The following is a 23,495-nucleotide window of genomic DNA, read 5'->3' as shown; positions in this document are numbered from 1 at the left end:
ATGTCAGGCAACCATTCATCAATTAGGGCAAGCAATAATGAGTCAATTAGCTTTCCAGCGCTCAAATATACAAGGATCAGCCACAGCTCCATGTGGACAGTCTAGTGAAGAGCGTAGCATGAAGGAGATACCAGAAACTCCAGTGAACAAGACAGAGAATGAATTCGTACTAGAACAAGTAGAAGAAGCTGTCATTGCTCAAGAAGGAGAAGAAGTGGTTGAAGACTTAGGAGATGCAGAACCTCCATGGGAAAGTCCAGTCATAGAACCCCCTTCCAAGACATTTGAAATTGATGCTGAGGAGGGCGTACAACCTCCAAGGCATATCACAGTTGAAGACTTGGAAGAGGTTGATCAAGAGATGGAGATTCAAGAAGAAGAAGCACAACCTTCCATGCCCTTGGAAAGCAATAAAGAGGAGATTGAATTGGAAGAAAGCTACCAAGAGGAAGAGGTTGAAATTGAAGAAGCTTGCAAAGAGGTGGTAGTTATCAGAAAAGAGCACAAGGGAGTGAAGCTTGCAATTTCATTAGAAACACCTCCCCCTAAGTCGCCATCATCCTTCACAACATTCAAGTGGGTAAAATTCATATCCCTTAGCTTTCTAACCCCACTTGAATATGGGCTACTGGAGACGGATGATCAACTTAGAGCTCTTTGTGGCATCAAGAGTAAGAGGAAGATGGCCAGTGGTAAGAATTGCCCTGCAAGGTTCATCATGATTGGAAGCTTTAAGTTTAAGAGAAAAGGTTGGTATAGAGCTCAACTGAATGGGTCTAGAAAGTTGTTTGGCCGCTTACGTGAGAATTCAGACTGCTTGCCACCCGGATGGAACAATATTGCTCAACCAAAAGACGGGTGCAAAGGCAAGGTCTGGGACCCCGGAATCCATTCTACCAATCACCACTCTTGGGGCCTTGTCACTTGCTTTAACTTACTTGAAGGCTTTCTGCGCCTAGTTTGGGATCCCGAAGGACACTGGAATCACAAACATTGGTGGAGATTCCTGGATGAGTTCAAGCACAAGCCACCATAACAGGAAGCTCACCAAATGTCCAACTTAAGGACTTTAACTAAAAGTGCTAGGTGGGAGACAATCCACCATGGTATGATCGTTCATTTTTCACTTTTATTTAGTTTTATTTACTTTTGAGTTTTCTTTTATTTTATTATATTGAACCTGGAGTTTTGCATCACATTCATATTAACATTGAATTCTGCATTTTATTTCAAAAAAAAAATTGCTACGCGACACGACCGCATCAACGACGCGTCCGCGTCGCAAGGGGAGGAGAGAAAAATAAATGAACAGAGAGTCACGCTGGAGCGTGGCTGAAGGCATGCCAATGGCACAAATCAACCCACGCGACCGCGTCGCATGGGAATAATGGCCTCCCACGCGACCGCGTGACCCATGCGACCGTGTGACCAAGATTTCGACGTCAAAGTGGTGCACACCCGAAAGTTGTGCGAGAGTGGTGCTGGATTGGTGCTGAACGCATAATCCTTTCCACGCGGCCGCGTCACCCACGCGACCGCGTCATATTCCTTTAAAGTCCACTCACGCAATCGCATGCCCCATGCGATCACGTCACTTAAAATTTGGCACTAATAAGATTTTGAACAGAGAGTTGTGCGAGCGTGAGGCTGCACTCGCGCCACTAGCACAAATCGAGTCACGCGATCGCATGACCCACGCGTCCGCGTCGCTTGACCTTATTGCGCACCACGCGGCCGCGTCACCCACGCGACCGCGTCGCCAGCGTCGCACACCTTAACCTTATATGCCAAAATATCTTATCTTTTCTTCCTCAATCCTAATTTTTCCTCCCTCACTCGCTTCTTTCCCTTCTCATTCTTCTTATTTTTCTTTTTATTTTATTTTAATTTATTTGCATATCTCATTCATTGCATTTTAAATTTGTGCATATTTTTATTTTCTTTTCTGAATTTTTTATTTTTCCATTGGTGTTAAATATCTTTTCTTATTCAACTGTTGCATCTTTTCTTGAATTTATTTTGGTAACTTGTTTTACACTGTTGGGCAATACTATTTAAGTCAATGTTAATCTTTTATGTTATTTGTATTAATTTTGCATTGACATGAATTTATATTGTCTTACACTCTCTTCCCCATTGTTGTACATTTTGTACCACTGGCATGCCATGGCTTCTATTATTTTCTCACGTACATGTTGAAGCTTCCATGTAAATGAGACCCTTATCATTTGGCACTAACACCCATACTTTATTTATTTTCTATCTTTTGGGTTACCTCTCTTCTTTTTCTCTTCTTTCAGGCTGGCCACCGAAGACGAAAAAGGGAGAAACTTCTATAAGGGGAGACAGACAAGTCCATCTGCACATCTCAGCATGCACCGAGGACGGTGCAATCTTTAAGTGTGGGGAGGTCGATACCAATCTCCATGGGTTAGTACTTTCTTGTCTCAACACCAATGTTTAAATTTTTTTTGTAGATTAGTTGTTGCATTTGCATAATTATCTGATTTTTTTTTTGTATATTTTACCACTTGGTTGAAGTAATAATTTCTTTTCCAAGAAACTTTTTATAACATTTCACTAATTTGAATAAAATTTAATGTTACACTTGTTTGAAGAAATATTATTTTGGAACATGGTTTAGAGTTCGAACACACAAAACTTGTGAGATTTTTGAGCCTATTTGAATTGGTTGCATTTTATCAACCAAAAATTTTGTTTTAGTGTGTATTTTTCTCTCTAAAATTGTGATCTTTGTCTTGCTTAATTCTATATTTCCATTTATTTGATGTATGCATGCACTTATATGATTGAGGCCTTTGTTTCACTGATCTTATATACCCATATGGCCTTACCTTTCATTATCTCTTGCAAACCAATGTTGAGCCTATTATACCCCTTTATTCTTTACTTTAGCACATCATTAACTCTAAGCGAAAAACAATAATGTCCTTAATTTGAATCATTGGTTAGCTTAGACTAGTGAGAATGCTTATGAATTAAGTATGGGGAAAAGTGGGTTTGGAAACATCTGGTTTGAGAATTGAGTATGTTAGAATTTTCTGAAAATGTGAAAGAAATGTTTAGGACATGTTCATGCATTCAATAAATTAATCATATGCATTGAGAAAAAAAAAGAGCAAAATAAGTGAAAGGGGACAAAATGCCCCAAAGTAAGTGGTGAAAGCAATGCATATGAGTTGTACTTGAAATTAGAATGCATGAATATGTGGAAAACATGGTTAATGGATGGTTAGATGTTGTATTATGATTACATGGATTGTTTAAGTGGGAAAGTTTCAGTTAATTAAGGATTCAGATTTTAGTCCACTTGACCAAATACAATCCTACCTTGACCCTAACCCCATTACAATCCTTAAAAGACCTCTTGATATGTGTATTTATGCATTAAATTTTTGTTGATTGGTAGAAGAAAAACAAGCCTTAGAAAGAAAGGTTAGTAGAGAATTGAGAGAATCGAACCTTAAACACTTGAGTGATTAGAGTGTATACACTACTACTAGTGAGGGTTCGATGCTCAATTCCTTGTTCCCGGCTTTCATGAGCTATTTTCTTCTTGCAAGTCCATTTGTACTTCATTTTTATGATTTGAATTAGTGAAATCCAGTTCAAGTATGTTCTTAAAAGATTTATTTACTTTTTAACTAAGTAGGTAGAAACGTTTTTTTTTTTGCATGTAGTTGCATTCATATACATAGATTGCATCTCATACATTCTATCATTCCTCTTCATATCTTTATAGTTTCTCTTGAGCTTAGCATGAGGACATGCTATTGTTTAAGTGTGGGGAGGTTGATAAACCACTATTTTATGGTTTATCTTGTGCTCAATTGAGTGGTTTTTATCAACTCTTTACTTACTTATTCATACAATTCGCATGTTTTACATTTTCCTTCCTGATTTTATGCTATGATTGAAAACATGCTTCTTTGATCTTATATTTGCTTATTATTAATCCTCTCTTATTACCATTAGATGCCTTGATATGTGTGTTAAGTGTTTTCAGATATTATAAGGCAGGAATGGCTTGGAGGATGGAAAGGAAGCATGCAAAGTGGAAGGAATACAAGAAGTTGGAGAAACCGCTAAGCTGTCCAGCATGACCTCTTTGCACTCAAACGACTATAACTTTAGCTACAGAGGTTCAAACAACGCGGTTCCAGTTGCGTTGGAAAGCTAACGTCCGGGGCTTCGATTTGATATACAATTTGCCATAGTTTCCCCAACACCAGGCAACGCGAACGCCGCGTGAACTGGCCAACACCCAATCCGCGCGGCTGCATGGATGACGCGGCCGCGTCACTTTTCCGCGACCTGTACGGATCAGAAAGCGCTGGAAGTGATTTCTGGGCTGTTTTTGACCCAGTTTTCAGCCCAGAACACACTGATTAGAGGCTATAAAGTGGGGGAATACATCCATTCATAAGTAGGCTCTCATAATTCACCTTTCATGCTTTAGATGTAGTTTTAGAGAACCTCTCTCTCTCTTAGGATTAGGATTTAGGACTTCTCTTAGTTTTAGGAGTGACTATCAATTCCAGGTTCTTTATTTTTATTTATCCCAATTTAATTTATGAAATCTTCCATGTTACAGATTACTCTTTTAAATTAATGTTATTTGAGATATTTCAGTTTAATATTGCTTTCTTTTATTTATGTTATTGTTGTTCTCAATCTGAAGACATTTTTATTCCAGTAGCTTCAATTTTCTTTCCTTTTGGTTTTGGTTAAGAAATCAGTAACTCAAGAGTTATCCAATTCAACAGCATAATTGATAATTGTTATCTCCTCTAATTGAATTGAACTTCAATAATCCCAATCTTTTCTTAGGAATTAACTCGGATTTGAAGATCAAACTAATTAGTCGCTTGACCTTCCTCTGCTTTAAGTAAGGGTTAACTAAGTGAAATTGAGATTCAATTTTTATTATCATTGATAAGGATAATTCGGTCTGGACTTCCAATTTCTAATACCTTGCCAAAAGTTTATGGTTATTGTTATTATTTTATTCCCTCTGCCATTGCTTTTCTAACTTTTTACCTTGATCCAAAAACCCTAAAACATACCTTTGCATAACCAATAATAAGAACATACTTCCCTGCAATTCCTTGAGAAGACGACCCGAGGTTTGAATACTCGGTTAACAATTTTGAAGGGGTTTGTTACTTGTGACAACCAAAACGTTTGTATGAAAGGACTTTTGAAGGTTTAGAAACTATACTTGCAACGATGATTTATCCGCAAAATTTTAGACCACACAAAAGTTCTCTCATCAATGTTCTTCTTTCAAAGATGTATCTTGAATTTCTATGATTTTCTTTCTCCTCAATCTCTTGATGGGTATGTGATATTCGTCTGATGATATTAGTGTTGGCGAAGTTGGTTCCTATAATGAATGAATAATTTAAATTAGAAATGAAAATGATGTCTTGAATAAGTGATTTTTTTAGTATTACCTGTTTTATTTGTTGTAATGGATGTTGAGGTTCAGTATTTTTTGTTGGAACAAATATCTTGGTAACAGTGTATTGTTGAGAACCTTCTTTGAGATTAAGGTCATTTAGTTTGATTTCAAATATAAGTGTGAGGTTATACAAGTTTTTCAATTGGGGTGGTGTTTCAATATCATTACTTTCCTGGAGTGTCATTAAATTTGAAACAGTTGTGCCCAACAATTTTTTTGCTTCGCCATCAAATAATACAAAAGTTGTTGTAGCAATTTGATTTGAAACCTTTAATTGAATTCTGAACCTAAAATAAGTATTAGATTAGTAACTAATAATTTGATAGATGAAATTATGAAAAGTATATAGAATTACCTTATAGTTGGATATTGTGGTGTTTGATTACATGTGCCACAAATATAGTTGTCTCCTTTTTTATATGCTTTCTTATGACACTTTTCACATTCAACATAGTTCCATCCAAAATTGTCATCAATTTCGTTTATAGTTGTTAAAATTGTGAAGATCTTTTCCTATTCCAATATTCAATTTATTTTATCATTAGGTATATGGTATTTGAGTAAATATGAATGTATGATGCATGTTGTGAGTTTTTTTTGTCATACATGATCATCAGATTCCCATTGTATGGCCATTAGATCTTGAATAGTTATTCGATTTCTAATTATTCTGCTCTGAAGATTTGTGTTGGCATTGTCTTGGCTTGATATTTTTATTATTTCTTCATATTGATCAATCCTGTTTAGAATTTTGTTATATTTGTTAAATTGAATAATTAAATAAATAAATAAATTTTTGAGAGATTTATTAGTTATAAAATACCCATAAGTCAACTATGCGAATTATTCAAACATACAAATTAGATCTCTCACAACTTTCTCTTTAAGGGGACTACTTCCATCATCATTGTTGAACACTCATAATCTATTTGATATCTCATTAGCTGTGTCATGGATATAAAGTTGCACAAATTTACTTTTTCTCCCATATAAAGGAACCAAAGATCCAAGAAAATGGTCATTTTGACCATTAATATAAAAAGTATATGGGCCACCATGTTTATTAATTTCATGATTAATTTTTCTATCCATAGACGTAAAAACAAAGACTGCATTATAGATGCGAATATGCTTCCTAAAATTTTTTGCAATGTTGCTTTTATGGTAATCTAGTAAATTATGTAGCAAAAGAGGTTGGGGTTTTAACAATGGCAATTGGACTCTTCCTTCCAAGCAACAAATAGAGAATTTTGAATGAGTTGTATTTCTGATTTTATGAGTCCTTTCTTTGTACCAAATGGAGAAATTATTGCTGAAAGTAGGTATACTTAAATTTTGAGTAGATCGAATAGATCTCTTATGATTTAATAATTGCCTTCTTTTACATTTTGCCTCTCTAAACACAGCATATCTTTCCATCTCATTATTTGTATTATCTACGGAGCGAAAGATATACAATAAAGCCACAAATAGGTCTTGAAGGTAAGCTATGAATACATGATTATTGTCTACCTATAAACAAAAAACTTCGATGAAAAGTAGTTTTAAGTAGAAAATATACCATGAAGAAGTATTAAAAATACAAATAGGCCTCTTAATTTATTTCTCAACAATTGGATTGAACTAATGGATTGGACAATATTACACAATAAAACTGAAATGATATCCATATTTTTTATGGATTGCAAAATTACTACTGATGTGATTTTTTTAAAAAAAATTATCCATTTTTTCACAGATTTCTATGATTTTAAATATAATACAAAATATTTCAATTTTTCATCCTACATAATGACAGCAAATAATTACAATAAACTATACGAATTTTTTCCTATTAATTAGCTATGAGTAGCAACAATTAGAACAAAACATGTTACAAATTTGTACTCACCCAAAATGAAAGCTGAATTGGCAATACTTCTTAACTTAAGACATTCCTTTCTCTTCGAGGGTTGCAAAATTATTATTGAAGTAATTTTTTAAAAAATTATACCTTTTTCACATATTGATAGAATTTTAAATATGATACAAAATATTTAATTTAAATCCTACAGAATGATTCGTAAACAATTACAGTAGAATATTTTTTACCAAAAATCAATACAAAAATAGAACAAAACATATTATAAAATTCTTTTGTACTATGAAACTAAATTGGCATTCCTCCTTGACTTAAGATATTACTTTCTCCTCATCCTTATTTGTCTAAATTGGATAGATTTAAGTGTTTCAAATAACCGTATTTTTATATTTTTAACATAGACATCAAAATCACCTTAGGAATCAATTTACAATAAAATAAAGAAGGTGCAATCAAAATTATGTTAAACAAACCAAACTGTATAATCATATGTTGGAGGCACATATCCTCTTGTCTTTTTTTTTTCAAAAGGATTACTCTCAGCCTCTTTAATCTAGCTATTTTGGATATTAAGTCTTCTACTGTGTCATTGCCACTCAAAATCCTTCTATAATAAAGAGAATTAAGACATAGTCAAAGAATGATAATCCATTTCAACTAAATTATGAAAGCAATACTATACATGTGGAATAATAATTTGAAAAAGAGGAACACATAAATATAAATTGTAGAAGTAGTACTCCATATATAGAATAACAATTTATAATTTGATGCTCAAATATTGCAATGAACAATATCTAACTATTTTATTAAGAATAGATTAACAGATTACAGCATTTGTTCAGATATTTTTATTTTGGGCTATAATTCGTTAAGTCGAATTATAATGCATAATACCAAACTATAACATATAATGTCGAGTTATGATTTTAGATTTGTAACAACCATATCAGTTTGTTTATATTTACATGAATATATGATTCGTTCTTCTTTCTTTCCCAATCCTATAACATACCTTGAAAAGAAGGTTATTTCTTTAGTGGAATTCCAAGGTGTCATCTCTTACATTCATTCTGAGTTTCTATCAAAATATCAATATTTTCATCCTCACTCATCTTTACCCTTATTACGTTACCATTCTTATATGAAACTATTCTCATTATACTTCATAAACATGACATGTTTCAATTCATTCATACACCTTCTTTTTTTCTGTATTCATTTGTTTTTTTCTCTTGCTTTTTTATTCCTATCAAATCTACAAATTTGTGTTTCAGAATTCAAATTTTGAATTGAAAAATACCATGAATTATTTTCTCTTAGTCTCAGTCTCAGTCTCTTCCCAATTGTTTCCTCTCTGGAAGCTCCGCTGGCCAACGACAATCCCTCCGCCCGTTCGATGAAGCGGTCGTGCATCGTGTGGACGCCTCGGCTGCACGAGGACTTCATTGCCGTGATGGACACGACTGTGGCGATGGTAGGGTTTTGCTGGTTGACGAGGCAGCGACGATTATATTTTTCTTCTGCATCTCGGCATCTTAATGCGTCGATGGATTCACACACCTCCCTCTCTTCTTTTTTATCCCGGTCAAATTCTTCAATTAAGTATTTCTCTTTCTTTGTTATGCGTTCAAGTATCTTCCACCTCCTTCTTCCGAATAAAGTTTGAATTTGAATTTTGAATCGAAAGATAATTTTATTTTTCTATATTAAGAGAATTTTATTTTGTCCTTTTCATTTATTTTCTTGGTTGGCGATACTGGAATCCAGGTTGTGAATAATCTCACTCATGGAATCCATGGGAATGGTGCTTTTGTGCATTTCGAACAAGGATTCGAAAGGAATATGGTTACTTCTTCTGCTTTGAGTTGCACACCTAGAAAACGCTCCCGATGAAGCTGGAGACAAACATGCTTCTCATGAGTAGAGCATCCAACTACAACACTTCCTAATTTGCCATGACCTTCGACAAGGATTCCATGGATCGCAGCAAGGTCTTCGTCAACGCCTTGCAGGTTCTCTCTCATTCTCCTTCTAACTGTTTCATTCTCAGCTCAGATTTGCATTTATTTTTCACTGTGTTGATCTTTTGACTTTCGGTTACTCTCTGGTTTGATAGCAAAGATGAATTCTATTTTGCAGATAAAATGCAGTGATAGTGGCGTCAATGAACTAGAATGTGAAAGAAAACAATATTACTAATTCCCATTTTCTGAACAATGGTGAACAATCGAGAAATTCCTGTCTCCGTATTAAGTTTCATGACTTTTTAAATGTTTCTTGAAATGAAGAATTTGTCCACTTGCCTAATCATCCATTTAGTTCTGTCGGATTCAATGCTCCATCATTCATCGAGTTCTTACCAAGTAAATGTATTATGAAGACCTATACATACTCCTACATATGCTTTGTAATCAACCATGAGATTGAATACGGCTCACTGGTAATTACAATTGAATTTTTCCTACAATTTCTATTGCTTATTATTAATATTTATGTTGTTCTAATTAATTGTTATTTCTATAAATTGTTATAAATATTAGTATAATTTATTTAATATTTCTCAATGTTAATTTCTTCACAAAGGTTTTGCATCTTGATTTTGTACTCCATGCATTTCCCTCAAGACATGATTACGTTCATGTGGTTTAAGAAGAGGGTTTTTCATACCACATGGGACTGCGATGGACTCTTTTGAATGGTTTCTATAAAGCAATTATCAACAAGGGTTGGAGAGCTTTTGCAAATTGCAACCTTCTTCGTCATGGAAGCATATTAAGATTCAAAGTGTTCTCTTCAGATGAGACTATTATGTTTGCCGAGGTTTTGAAAATTTGAATTATGTGGCTTAGTATAAGATGTAATTTCTTTAGTAGTAACTTTGTTCACATTAAATCAATTTTTTCTTAAGTCACTTATTAAACCATGCCATGGAAGTTTGTTCGTATTCTGCACTAAAGGAGTTTCTTGTTTGAAACAAATGGTTCATCAAGTTACTTGCCTATGTTATATTTTCAGTTTATTTATGTTTTATCTTATTTAGTCATCAAGAAATGTACTTAGTTCTTATCAATCAATCAATTCTAATTTTTTTTATCATTATTTTTCTTCAAATTTCTATAGATTTATAACAAATTAACGTTAATATGGACACAATTGTATTAATTTTGTATATATAAATCTACGTATTATATTTGTGTTAGTTCCATTTCTTATATTTTTAATTACTATGTTTTCAATATATTAACCAAAATGTTAAAAAGGAATTTAAAAACAAATTCTAATATTATATTACGCAATATTTTTACTTCTACCGTCTAAAAATATTACTATTCATCATCGGCAATACGCACAAAAACTTCAACGTATAACAACTCATTTGTAATTAGTTTTTGTTCACTAATTCAATTATCTAATAAATAATTTCTAATGAGTAAATAACGACCAATATAGATTTGTTGCTACTTTAGTAAATTTATAGTGATTTCCTTATGCTCCTTTACAATAATGAACAGTATAATACTATAACATATTATGCAACGTTAATTATTTTTGAAATTCTTTACAATACACGTATGCATAAAGCTGTGATTAAAAAAACCTACATGCATAATCATTATAATAGTATTCATTTCATGTATTTGCTATAAAGTATTTTCGTAGATTCGTAGATAAGAGTGAATTTGGTGTAGTTCTTTCAGTCATATATTTTAATTTATTTGTTATATTTTTTATCTACATTTCCATGGTTACACTTTACATAACTAAACCATTTTTTCTTGACTTCATATGCAAATAAAAGCATCAATAATCATTGTATTTTGAATTCAGTTGTATATAAAATAAGATGTATATAGAATAAATATTGCAACTGATGAAAGGAAAGATAGACTTATACAATTTTGTTCCATTTTTCATTGTTCACTTCATGTTATCTTAAAACTTTCATTTTTTAACCTTTTTGTGAAGTTCACCTTGAAATGGAATTCACAGACTATAAGATTAGCCCCAAGTTAGCCAAAATAAGAAGAAGACTAATCATGAAGAAGAAAAAAAAAAGATGCAGCACTCAACCAAGCATGGATGCTGACCCACTCCTTGGTTAGTTCAATATTTACATAATCTTTTAATTTTAGTTATTTTAAATGTTGTATCTGTTAAATAATTTTTTGATTATGTGTTAACAAAATGTTTTATTTTGCGCTAAAAAAATTAAAAGCAGCTACCATCCTGGACCCGTTGCTCCCTGTTAAGAGACCAGCAACATCTTTAGATCATCAGCCATCTAACTCACTCCCAGCAGGTGCAATAGATTGATCAGATAAATCTTTCTCTTGATCAAGCATCTGAAGATCTTGGCAGACAAAGAAAATTAACATGCACTATCCACAACAACTTATATGCTAATAGTGATTTACGTAGGTCACTTGCAAGTATTTCAAATGGTACGTGTTTTTTATATTTTTAATCCCGTTAACTAGAGGTGTTCGGTTTGTAGTTTGGTTCGAATTTTATGAAGAATATTCATCCAAAACAATTATCTTCCTTTTATGTACAAACTAAATTTATGTTGCTCTTTCAAGAGTAACATCAAAATCTGGGTTACCTGTATTAATTGAGAATAATTCTGCCAAATCAAAAGATATAACAATCAACGTGGTTTATAGAAAAGCTTTTCAAAATATCTGTTAATTATGTGTAATTTTAAATTTATTTAACATGTATTTTTTAAATATTTATATTCTACGAAAATTATTAATTTCTATATGTATTATGTATTGCTTTATGTAAAAGTATGAAATTTTTTTGTCTGAATTGTTGTACTAAAAAAATCATATATATACTCTTTCAATGTTATCAAAAATTAAAGTAATTTAAATATTTTTAATTACCGATCCAATTTATTATAAAACACTCATATATATGTTAATAACATAAAAACACTTTCATAATGAATATTTTTTATTAAACTTATCACACCCGTATATGGCACGGGGCAATTCACTAGTGAAATATTGTTGTTGGCCTTTCCCTTCCTTGGAGAATGGTTAAAGAGAGATACCTCTTCCCCTCTTGAAGAAATTTGTTGTATCCTATAACAATCCTTTAAAAGAAGGTTCATTCAGTACTGAACTTGCCACGCGTCAACTACTAGGCTCATTCAAATTTTAGCTGTGTGCCTTATTACACGAACATCCTTGCTGCGTCTCATTCTCTTATCATGTTATTTTTAACTTGCTGTATATTATACACACCAGTATATATTGTCTGACTTGCTATCACATATATACATCGAGACAAACAATGTTCTGACATACCCATTATAATTTACGTGTGGTCATTTCAAGTTCAAAAATCTGAGTCTTTATCATATATTACGTGAGTCTTTATCATATTATAATATATGATATATGATATATGATATGCTATGATATGATATATGATATGATAATATATGATGTTATATGATGATAAAATCTATATATTTGTTTTTTCCTTTTTTAAATATCCGGTATACTTTATATAATAGATATAATAAAGTGGAATTAGAATTAGATTAGATACTATATTATATAATATTATAGGTAATAGGAAATTTATTACATATATTATATGATTATGATTATATGGTATGATATGATAGTCATAATAATAATATAATAATAATAATAAAAACATTAGGCTTCTGAAGAGTTAGTAGGTAATTAGGCTTTTCAAGCTTCTAATTAAAAGTTCCATTTATGCCGGTGTGTGCAATGAGAATTATGTAAAAAGAATAATAAAAATAACAAGTTATCAGTGCTTTAAGATACAGCGTCATTAATTAATAATATTAGTTACTATTCATTTATATAAAGCATGGCCATGTAACTTTTCATTGTAGCATCAGCATCAGTACAATTCATCATGATATATATAGCATCGAACCATATCTCAAAAGAAGCTATAAGTAGCTACATATACAACATAATAGAGATCAGAGATCACTTCTAAAATATGACTCGAGAGGGCTTTGTTTCTGGATTAAGGGCCTTTCAATAAGGTTTTCTTCTTCGGTCTTCCTTCTTCAGGTAATTATTAACATTGATGATAACATAACTTTTTTTTTCGGACATTTCTTATATTCTTTTGAGTAAATTTATATTCATTGGTTTTTTTTAATTCATAAACTCTTCTTTTATTGTGGTGACAACCAATCAATTATGCAAATTTAATTTGTTGACCATGCCATATGTTGAGTTTCAGGCAACATGGATAGCCTTAACTCTTACTATCAAGGAAGATACTTTTATATGGAGGTCAACCCCGATTTAGTATGTAGCTAACTCACTGAATATACAAAATATTCATTTTTTGTATCAACCTTAATTTGATTAGCGTTATATTATATCATACATTTAATGCTTGATACCTTCTATTTTGAAGGAGATGGGTGAAATTCCTTCGACATTCTATAGGAGATTTAAAGATGCACTACCAAAGTTGATGACATTTTATGATTCTGTTGGCAATGAAGTTGATGTGGTCATTGAGAAGTGCCATCGAACTGCTATAATTATTATCGGCTACAATAACCTTGCTGCGATTTATGGCCTCAAAGATGGAGGTTGGTTGAGTGTCTGTTACGTTGGCCGAGACAGATTTCTCATTGTTGAAGTCAAGGACCACAACATGCGGACCAAAGAGCTGTGCTACCCACCGTTAAAGCTGGGTGTGGACATCAAACCATCAATACCTCTTCCAGGAATCATAGAACTATCTGAAGATGAGTCTAATGCAACTCCGCCGCTTGAAACTACTGAACCTGTCCAAGTTTCACAAATAGTGTATCAACAACTTGATGAAGCTGTGAATAATTCCAACTGGGATGATGCCACTGACCAACTCCAACATCTCCCAGAATCTGTGTTCAATCTGTTGACCTGCATTGACCCTCCCACATTTTATGGTCTTGAACCTTACTTTAATCAGCTGGAACCCAGTGTCAATAATAAGGATCAACACGACCAACTGGATCCAATAGAACCAATAATTTCACTTTCTCCATTCCGGGCGTCTCCTTTTTTAGATGTCCCACAGACAAAAAAAAAAAACTCTGTTGTGGCCGAGGAAACAGGTGATAATTGTAACATTAGTACTGAGGTTGTTTCAACTGAGAATGCAGGGTTTCCAAATGGCCAGAGCCCTCCACCCCCGAGTCCTAACATTGGGCTTTCCCCACCGCATTCTCCAATCATGCAAGACTTTTATTCGGTTGTGAGGGTGATATCTGAGTACCAGTCAAAACACTATTCTATGGTATGTCTCTGCAATTCATAAATATTATCATTCTTCATATTGAATGAAGTTAATTTCCTTGCATCTAAGTATCTAATAGCCCACCATTTTATGCCACTTTCATTTGGTAGCTACTTCCGTCTGCTTTCTCTTCGCTTGCGTTTCCTTCGAGGCCTGATTTCGTTCGCGTTAGAGAGTTACACAAGCCACCGATCATCATGAAGCTTCGATGGAGGAGCCTCAGGTCATCAGAAGCCTTTCTTACCAGGGGTTGGAGAAAATTTTCAGTCGACCATGGCCTAAAATGTGGAAGTGTAGTTCGTTTCTGCGTCCCTATTAATGATGAAACTACTATAATTGTTTCTATATTACGTATCTAAGATGTTTATTTGGTAATGGTTTTTATTTTAGCAATGCCTCTAGAGTATGATGCAGTATTGGAGTGTCTCAACCATGTGTAATATGGTATTAATGTCATTAGTTGTACTAAGTTCCATCTATCTGTAACTTAAATGAATTAGAATGTTTCTGGTTCGACTTATCATTAGTTTATGTTTGAAGCCAATTGGGACACGGGCCGATCTACAACAATTATTATATTAATATATTATAATCGAGAACTGGACTGGGCCGCTTTGAAAGCAACGCCATCGTTTTATGTTTGTATAAGAAAAAACCAAAAAGCAATCACATTCGTTAGTCCCATGTTCCCCTAGCCCCTTTCTCTTTTTCCCTTCCGAATGGAATCAAAGCCCTAGATAGCCTTCATGACCACCACCGCCGTTTTGGTGCCCATCGTATGTGCGTTTAACCCCATTCAGTTTTATGCTTTCCCCGTATTTCTCCGTTACACAGGTGCTCAATTTTCCTTAGTTTTTTTATACTCTGTTCACAAATTCTTCAATGAGTATCGCATGTTTTGTGTTCTTATTGGATTTTCTTTTGGTTATTATTTATTAATTGATGGTAGGCAAATTTGGATTGTGAATGCTCTGCTATATTTTCTGTACTATTTTTGTCATTGTTGATTTATTGTTATTATTATTATTATTATTATTATTATTATTATTATTATTATTATTATTATTATTATTATTATGGAAGTAGTGATGCGGTTCGATCACCGCCAATACTGCTATTATGTTATGTAGATTAAATTATTAAATTATTAATTTATTATATACATGTACATGTAAATGTACATAGATGTAGAGGTATGTAGCTACTATTACTATATTATTAACGGATAACTACTAAAGATAATAATAATTAATATTTTAATTATTATATTATATATTACATATTATAGATTTAATTATTTTGTTGGTCTATATAATTTTGTAAAATTTTTAATTAGGTCTTTATACTTTTTTCCTTTTAATTATATTTTTACACCAATTTTTTTCCATCTAAGTCTGTCTTGGTAGTCATTGGCTTAGATTTATAGTGATTCAACTTAAAATAAATTGGTGAGGGACATAAATAAAAAAAAATTGATGACACCCAATTAAAAAAAATTGGTACAAAGACTCAATTAAAAGAAAACAAAAGTACAGAAAGCTAACATAAAAATTTTACGAAACTGTAAAGACCAATAGAATAATTAAACCTATATTATGTTATACGATATTACTATATGTATAATTACAATATAAATACTTGACTGTAACTACTGATATTGTATAGATTTAGATTAGCTTAGCTCAATTATATATAATGTACAATATTACAAAAAAAAAATACAGTTATAATAATAATTAAAATTCTAATAATTATGTCTATAATTACAAATGAGTTAATTTACTGCAACAACAGAGATTATGTAGCTTTAGATATTAGATATAGATATAGATTTAGATTTAGATTAGATTAGTTATATATACTGTATATACAATATATACAATATACATGCTATGTATTTAGTATATTTGTTTATTTGTTTATAGAAATGATGATCAGCTATATATCTTACTGCAACTATTGATTTTATGTTCATAATTTTTTAAATTAATAGTTAATAACACTTTTTATAATTACCTCAACTCTGAACCATGTCATGTCTCCAATATGTTTTGGGCTATCAGAATGGTGTTCTGAAAATGTAATTGAGGAGATTGTACTGTTGTTCATGGCCTCATGTACTGTGGTGAATGTAGTTACTTTCTACAAGATTGCTACTTTGCATGTACATGACCAATGACCATGTCACTAGCATGTACAACATCAGGCACCTCCCACCACCACCATGGGCTACGTGTTACTATAAATTCATCACCCATATGAATACTCCAGCATCGCTCCAGTGAGACTTCAAGTAAAAACTCTTTACAGCTCCACATATATTGGTTACAAATGGCAAGCACGTACAACAACCTCAAGGATATTGAGGCATCTTCAAACCACTTAATATTGAGGATTAAAGTGAGAGTCGTGAAAATATGGTCATTGTCTCCTGCTGAGCAAAAATACGTGAAGCCAACTTTAGAGTTAGTGGTCATGGATCACGTGGTGAGCTAACAACTACAACCTAGCACTTGATTTAACAAACTTTACTGATTAGTTTGTTAGGCATATCATTTTTTTTCATGTACGAGTTTGATACCAATTTAATACCAAGCTTTGTTTTCAGGGCGATCGAATCCAGTGCACTATTAGGAATGCTCAGAGGAGGCTCTTTGAAGATGAGTTATCAGAGGGAAAAATCTATATCGTTTGTAACTTCTCAACTTCCTTGAATGACCAGAAATACAAGGCCACTAACCATGCATGTAGGATATACTTCAAGAGGGATACTCAACTTCAGATGGTCCATGATCCATCCTTTCCGGAGAATGTGTTTCGTTTTGTTCCTAACGATCTAATACTGAACCACACAAATGCTCAGTCGCATCTTATAGGTATGACGAAAATCATTCCCAACCTTCCAATTAGCTTAATCAAACATAAAACATATATTCATTAATGTCTATTAATTAGTGATTAGCCGTTATATATTATTTTGTTTCAGATGTTATTGGTCTACTTACTGGCAAGGGTGACATAATTGAATTTACTAAGAATGGCAAGAAGTGCAGCTACACTGTTCTCGAGCTTGATGACATGCAGTTAGTGTTATATATTTTCTTAGTAAAATTGTTACTCACATCATTACCCACGCACTAAGTGCATCTCACGTGGGAGTTGTTTTATTCATGTGTGTTTTACGTTTCTTCCCGTCGTACTTTTATAACAGGGGAAAAGGCAAGATTAGGTGTACACTTTGGGAGGATTTTGCAACTATGTTGGTCAAGCACATTGAAGAGCAGCCAACATCAGAGTACATCATCATTGTACAGTTTGCTAAGTTCAACCTCTTTAAAGGTTTGCAATTATATGGCTCTTATTAGTGTACCACATTTGCACTTCATGTAATTGCTTTCGAAACTAGACAATGAGCATGCTTTGATTCCGTCATTGTGTAGTTATTTCTATATACCTTAATTGACACAGGTGCAATGGGCATATCAAATACCAATCATAATTCAATTCTCTACATCAATGCAGACTTCCAAGAGGTTAAGGATTTTCGCAAGAGGTAATAAATCTAACCGTGTCGTCTGTATCAAATTGACACTCATACACTAGAACAGATTAATAAAGTTCATGTACAATGTCAAAAATTTAAGCGTCGTCATGGCGGGGGTTCCACGTGCAAACCAACTATCCCAAATTGCTGTGGAGCCAGCGTACTCTATGGAGGATGATCTCATCAATGTCTCCATTTACAAACCCATTTCTGAACTCAAGGCATCCATTGAGGTCTGTGATCAAGTTTTATTGACTAAGCAACGTAATCTCTTTGCTTCAAAATATAATCTACTATTTGCTCCTTCAATTTGTTAAAACTAAAATTTCTTATAACGGGAAGTATATCTAAAATGGATGAGGTCTTCACTTATTTAAAATAAAATATTAATTCACAAACTTTCATAATAAAGACTTCATTAATTAATTATTTTGTCATTACTGTTTCAACTCAAAATAATATCTAACTGCATCGTATAATTTCATGATTTAAGTTTATGTGATAAGAGTAAAAGTTTCACTGAAAAACTTGCCTGAGAAAGAAAAACAAAACCACAATAACGTAACAAATTTCTCCTGATAAACTACTACGCTATTTATTTTGCGAATCCAACTATGCGATGAGTTTGAATGTTGTTTATTCTTAAGAATGGTAGCTTCGTGACAATTGGAACTGTAATTGCAATTGACCCCAAGAACGGTTGGTGGTACAAAAGTTGTAAACATTGCTTTCATTCACTAAAGGAGGCTGAGGATTCCTACTATTGTGCCAAGTGTGCCACCTATCCAACGACTCACACACCCAGGTATACAAGTCAACCCTTTGTTCAAGCTCTTATTCAGCAACTTCATGCAGTATCCATGTATCTTTGGTAACGCCTTATCCTTTGTAGGTATAGCATTAATATAAAGGTTGCTGATGATACCGATACGGCTTCATTCCTTCTTTATGACAAGGAAGCGGCCAAATATCTTGGAATCTCTGCCTCTGACCTCAGGCTTGCACAACTAACTAGGGTAATGTTTAAAATATGCATACAGAGTTATGTATATGTAAAGACATGCTATTCCTTTTACAAATATTATTACACAATTATTTAATTAACCTATAAACCAAAATCAGGGTGGAGTAAATGAGGAATACCCAATAGAGCTGAATTCCTTTAGGGGTAAGAAATTCCTATTCAAGGTTTCTATCAAGATGGAAGATCTAAATTCTTTCCAGCCTTGCAAGGTCATTGTGATGAAGATGACTGATGAGATATCGCTTATAACAAAATTTTTAGGAAAGCATGATATATACCAGGTGACTTATTTGATGACTTATTTGATTATGGTAAACCTTTGTGATATTCCTATTTATACGTCTGACTTGGTGCAGCAAAACCTTGCACTGGAACACTCAGAACTGTTGAACATGCAAACTGCTTCCACCGACACGCCAAAGGTAACTATCAAACGGTGAAAATCGTTAAGTTGAGCATTAAGTAGTGATATTTAGTTAAAAATGCAGGGCACGGGTTCTCCTTCTGTTGAGGCGTTGGTGGAGAACTCTAACGATGCTTTCTCAACCCCCAAGAGAAACATTATTAGTGGTGGATGCTCTAAGCGACTCATTGATCTTTATCCAGACTCTGCTAATGGATCATCATCGAAGTGTAGAAAGCTCGAAGATGGCATTCCCGGAGTTGATAGAGTCTACCAAGATTAGTCTGGATAGTTTCTCAAGCAAAATATATGTTGGACGAATGATCAAGCTCAAGTACCATACTATATTTCCCAGTATCAATGTTGCGTATAATCATGGTTTCGTGTTGTGTCCTTTAGTGAAGTGATGATGTTGGTTTTTTTTTTCCCTATAGCTATGTCATCCAATAACGCATGGTCTAATGCTACCAAACCATGCGAGTCATTGTGTGCATGTAATGCTTATTATGTATGTCGAGCAAAAGCAATATCTATGATATGCGCTTGCTTCTTATGTTTGGTTCCTTTAATCCAATCGTAGTGTGTTTGTTTAATAATTGCATCCTACTATCTAAATTGAAATTAGTATCTAACTTAATACTTATGATAGATAATCTGGATAATGATTCACTGCCTGGAAGATGTGCCCAAGCATTTTCTAATCATTTTCAGATCCATTAATAAAGATGTTACCTTTTTTATCATTTTATAATATACATTCCTTATGCGGTTGTCTTTAGAATTGTATAGTTGATCCCTTTATACCAATTAGCATAACAGTGAATATAGCATCTATATGAGACAAACTTTATGCGTGTCAACAAATGAACTAGCACTCTAGACGGGAGACCTAAGGACAGGATATGAGCTCTTATATACCCATATATACATTTTTTCATTTTCAAATTTTTAATTTCTAAATCAATATAAAAGCTATCATTTATTGTTTACTAAGATTACACATATTTACTTTTCTTACTACTGGCTTCAGGGCATGATGTGTGGCACCTCCTTTATTTGATTTATTTGATTATTTGATTTTTTTGAAATCATTACTTCCCTATATCCCTATTGAATATTTCTTCCCCCATCAGAGCACAGCTGTCCTTTGTGCATGATCTCTCCTTCCTATAAGCGGTACTTTATGTACATCTGTTCACACTATTCCAAGATAAAATATGTAAACTGGCTTCATGTACCTGTCTTCTTCTTTGGAAAGTTAATATATATTTACAACTATCCTATTCAAATATCAGACCTGCATTTTTTTTAGCCTGGACAGACATTGCTGGTTACTTTGTAAGGGCTAATAGAATAGTCATAAGCTATCACAACACTTCCATACATATTTCTACCTCCACTATTACAAACCATGGAGGAGAGTAGGCTCATTCCTGCGGACTTTGATGAGGATCGTATATTTTATCTTCATGTTGATCCCCAAGCTGTAAGTCTTATTTATTCACCCCTTGAGCCATAAATAGTTTCCAAAATATTCATATATATTTTCTCTTCGTTTTTTGAAAAACAAGATACTTATGATTATGTTAATCTATATTTTCAGGTTACACATGAGTTACCCTCCCTATTTTATAGGAAGTATAGGGAACTTCTTCGAGATAGGATGATTGTAATAGACATGAATGACAATCAAATTGAGCTATCATTGAGCAGAGGGTTTTCTACTGCTACATACTCCATGGATTTCATAATTTGGTCACATGTTATGGACTCAGCCATGGTGGCTGGATGAAGTTACTGTACGTTGGGGAGGACATATTTGTTGTTATGAAGGTGAAGGACAGCTTCATGATGCAAAGAGATTTCTCATATCCAACTTCTAATGTTTTGCACAAAAATAAACCACCAGCCAATCCCCTTTCTGCCCAACAAATGCCACGAGTTTCGACTCCTTCAGATTTGGTTCGTTCGAACTATGCAGATATGCCAGTTCTAGAAGTTAATGTGCAAAATAGCTTTGTACAACAAACTCTACATAATCCCATTGCCACAATATCTTCCCCTGCTTCTAACGGGAACACCTCCGAGGTGAGAACTGCCTATAAGAAAGATCTTCAGCTCACAGGCTTCCAGGGACAGGATGGTTTCCTTAGTGCTTCTCCGCTGTCTAAGACTTTTCTTCAGAAAGACCTGGACCGCTCCGCTGCGAGCGCGTCACATACCATGCCTAACAAATGCAACAAATTTGGCCAGGATCCAGCCCAAGTTTCCCCACAGGCATCCCCATACTGCAATGGTACCATCAATCATGTTTGTTCCATTACTAAAGTACAAACTCACGTCCCCAAAAAAGCCGAACCGAACCAATCCACTACACCGTTAACCACTGCTGGCCCCGACTCAAACATTCAAGGACCTCATGTCTATCGTTTCCTCAAGCTTCTCACTTCCAACCAAGTTAACAACAGTTCCGTGGTAATCATCCTAAACTTTTTTACTTTCGTGCATTGCTATACCTCATCCAACAATTTCTAACAAGTTGTTTAATTTTTTTCATTTTCCGTGGTCCTCAATTGCAAGATCATTCCCCTTAGATTTGCTGAGAGTGCATTTCCTAGCAGACACAACCATGTCAAGGTGATTATGGACAATGGCTCTTGCTACCGCATGGGGTTGAGGTGGAGCAAAAAAAAAGAAAGCTGGGTTGTATCTTACGCGTGGTTGGAAGCTATTTGCTAAATACAATGGGTTGAAATCCGATACTGTTTTGCAGTTTTCCGTTTTTACAAATGACGAGACGACGATGCATGTAAAGATCCTTAAGATGTGAAAAATGGTAAGATGTGAAAAATGGTAACATTAGTTTGGGTTTCAGCCAGTGAGTAGTCATCTATTTCAGTTAGCTTTAATTTTGTCATTTATATTTAATTCCAGGGCCAATGTTATAGCCAACCTGTGATTTCAGTACTTTGTTTCATTAGAATGCAAGTTTTTTTTGGTTCATGTTCTTGGTTGTGCACACGTGTTTAATTCCATCTAATGTAATATCTAAGTCATGTTGAACTTTATTTACTTCATTGTTCCAACATAAATGTCGGCTTTTCCTTAAAGGCTAACTAATTCACCGTTGCTGATCTATGGAATGAATGTTTTGCTGCATAAATAACAACTTTGTATACAAAAAATATCAATCTGGCTCAATCTGTGACAATTCACACCTATTATGGAACAAATATGCAAATGAGTCGACAGTGTTTCGCCCTATAAACAGTCTAAATTTTATATCTGCTTCCATATTCGAAGACTGCAACTTAACGTTGTTATGCTTATCATGTGGATGAGAAATAAAAACAGGATCTTTTGTTTGATTCTCCTTATAATAATAACAGTGAATCATTACAATGGATCAACGGCTTAAGTTCTTTTAATTAAATGCTGTGGTCACAATTGCATAAGGAATTATCACATGCCCTTGCAAGGATTGTTACTTTTCAATATATAATTCCAAAAGTTAATAACTTATAGCCCAAGAGGAAATCCATTCATATGCAGGGTAGTTAACCAATGATTCATATATATTAAAATACACTTCTCTACATACACCGTGTGGGTCCTCCCAATTACTATATGAGATCAAACCCATTGAAAAAATTTGAACCCAAAAGTATAGTACATAATAGATAATCTGCTTAAAATAATTGTGTGGCAAAATGTTAATTAATAATGGCATTGTAGTCTATGAACCTAATCGTAACACAAGATTGATTAAGTGGCTTCGTGGGGCTCTATTCATTCCCATCACAGTTATTCTGATACAATGTATTTACTCAAACCATGAAACCAATGAGAGTATGCAAGCCTTTACTCTATCATAATCCA

At 33.6% G+C, this 23,495-nt stretch overlaps 2 protein-coding genes and 1 long non-coding RNA gene across 11 annotated transcripts; all 3 read left to right on the top strand.

Moving 5' to 3' along the window:
• The first annotated feature begins 13,254 nt into the window (after positions 1 to 13,254).
• On the top strand, positions 13,255 to 15,168 carry LOC112707102 (uncharacterized). Its single transcript, XM_025758685.3, has 4 exons — positions 13,255 to 13,417; positions 13,593 to 13,660; positions 13,773 to 14,645; positions 14,756 to 15,168. The coding sequence occupies exons 2-4, from the start codon at positions 13,598 to 13,600 to the stop codon at positions 15,002 to 15,004; spliced, it is 1,185 nt and encodes a 394-aa protein (XP_025614470.1). The 5' UTR covers positions 13,255 to 13,417; positions 13,593 to 13,597; the 3' UTR covers positions 15,005 to 15,168.
• Positions 15,169 to 15,251: 83 nt separating this feature from the next.
• Positions 15,252 to 20,212, top strand: LOC112707100 (replication protein A 70 kDa DNA-binding subunit B). Of its 9 annotated transcripts, none has more exons than XM_072201143.1 (12): positions 15,252 to 15,479; positions 16,781 to 17,132; positions 17,254 to 17,521; positions 17,632 to 17,728; positions 17,857 to 17,984; positions 18,114 to 18,198; positions 18,290 to 18,422; positions 18,933 to 18,994; positions 19,082 to 19,205; positions 19,312 to 19,494; positions 19,570 to 19,635; positions 19,690 to 20,212. In XM_072201143.1, the coding sequence occupies exons 2-12, from the start codon at positions 16,977 to 16,979 to the stop codon at positions 19,897 to 19,899; spliced, it is 1,512 nt and encodes a 503-aa protein (XP_072057244.1). In that variant the 5' UTR covers positions 15,252 to 15,479; positions 16,781 to 16,976; the 3' UTR covers positions 19,900 to 20,212. The 9 variants fall into 9 exon arrangements, with proteins under 9 accessions (XP_072057244.1, XP_072057242.1, XP_025614463.1 ...); XM_072201141.1 differs by having other exon boundaries at positions 18,837 to 18,994; positions 19,702 to 20,212; XM_025758678.3 differs by having other exon boundaries at positions 18,837 to 18,994.
• A 606-nt stretch (positions 20,213 to 20,818) lies between these two features.
• Positions 20,819 to 22,689, top strand: LOC112707103 (uncharacterized). Its single transcript, XR_011864789.1, has 3 exons — positions 20,819 to 21,102; positions 21,220 to 22,091; positions 22,197 to 22,689. It is a non-coding gene; the product is annotated as an uncharacterized lncRNA (long non-coding RNA).
• The last annotated feature ends 806 nt before the right edge of the window (positions 22,690 to 23,495 follow it).

This window comes from Arachis hypogaea, chromosome 8 (assembly GCF_003086295.3).
Source record: "Arachis hypogaea cultivar Tifrunner chromosome 8, arahy.Tifrunner.gnm2.J5K5, whole genome shotgun sequence".
Lineage (NCBI taxonomy): Eukaryota > Viridiplantae > Streptophyta > Magnoliopsida > Fabales > Fabaceae > Arachis > Arachis hypogaea.
The sequence above is the reverse complement of the archived record's forward strand: the minus strand, read 5'-3'. Positions and strand labels throughout refer to the sequence as shown.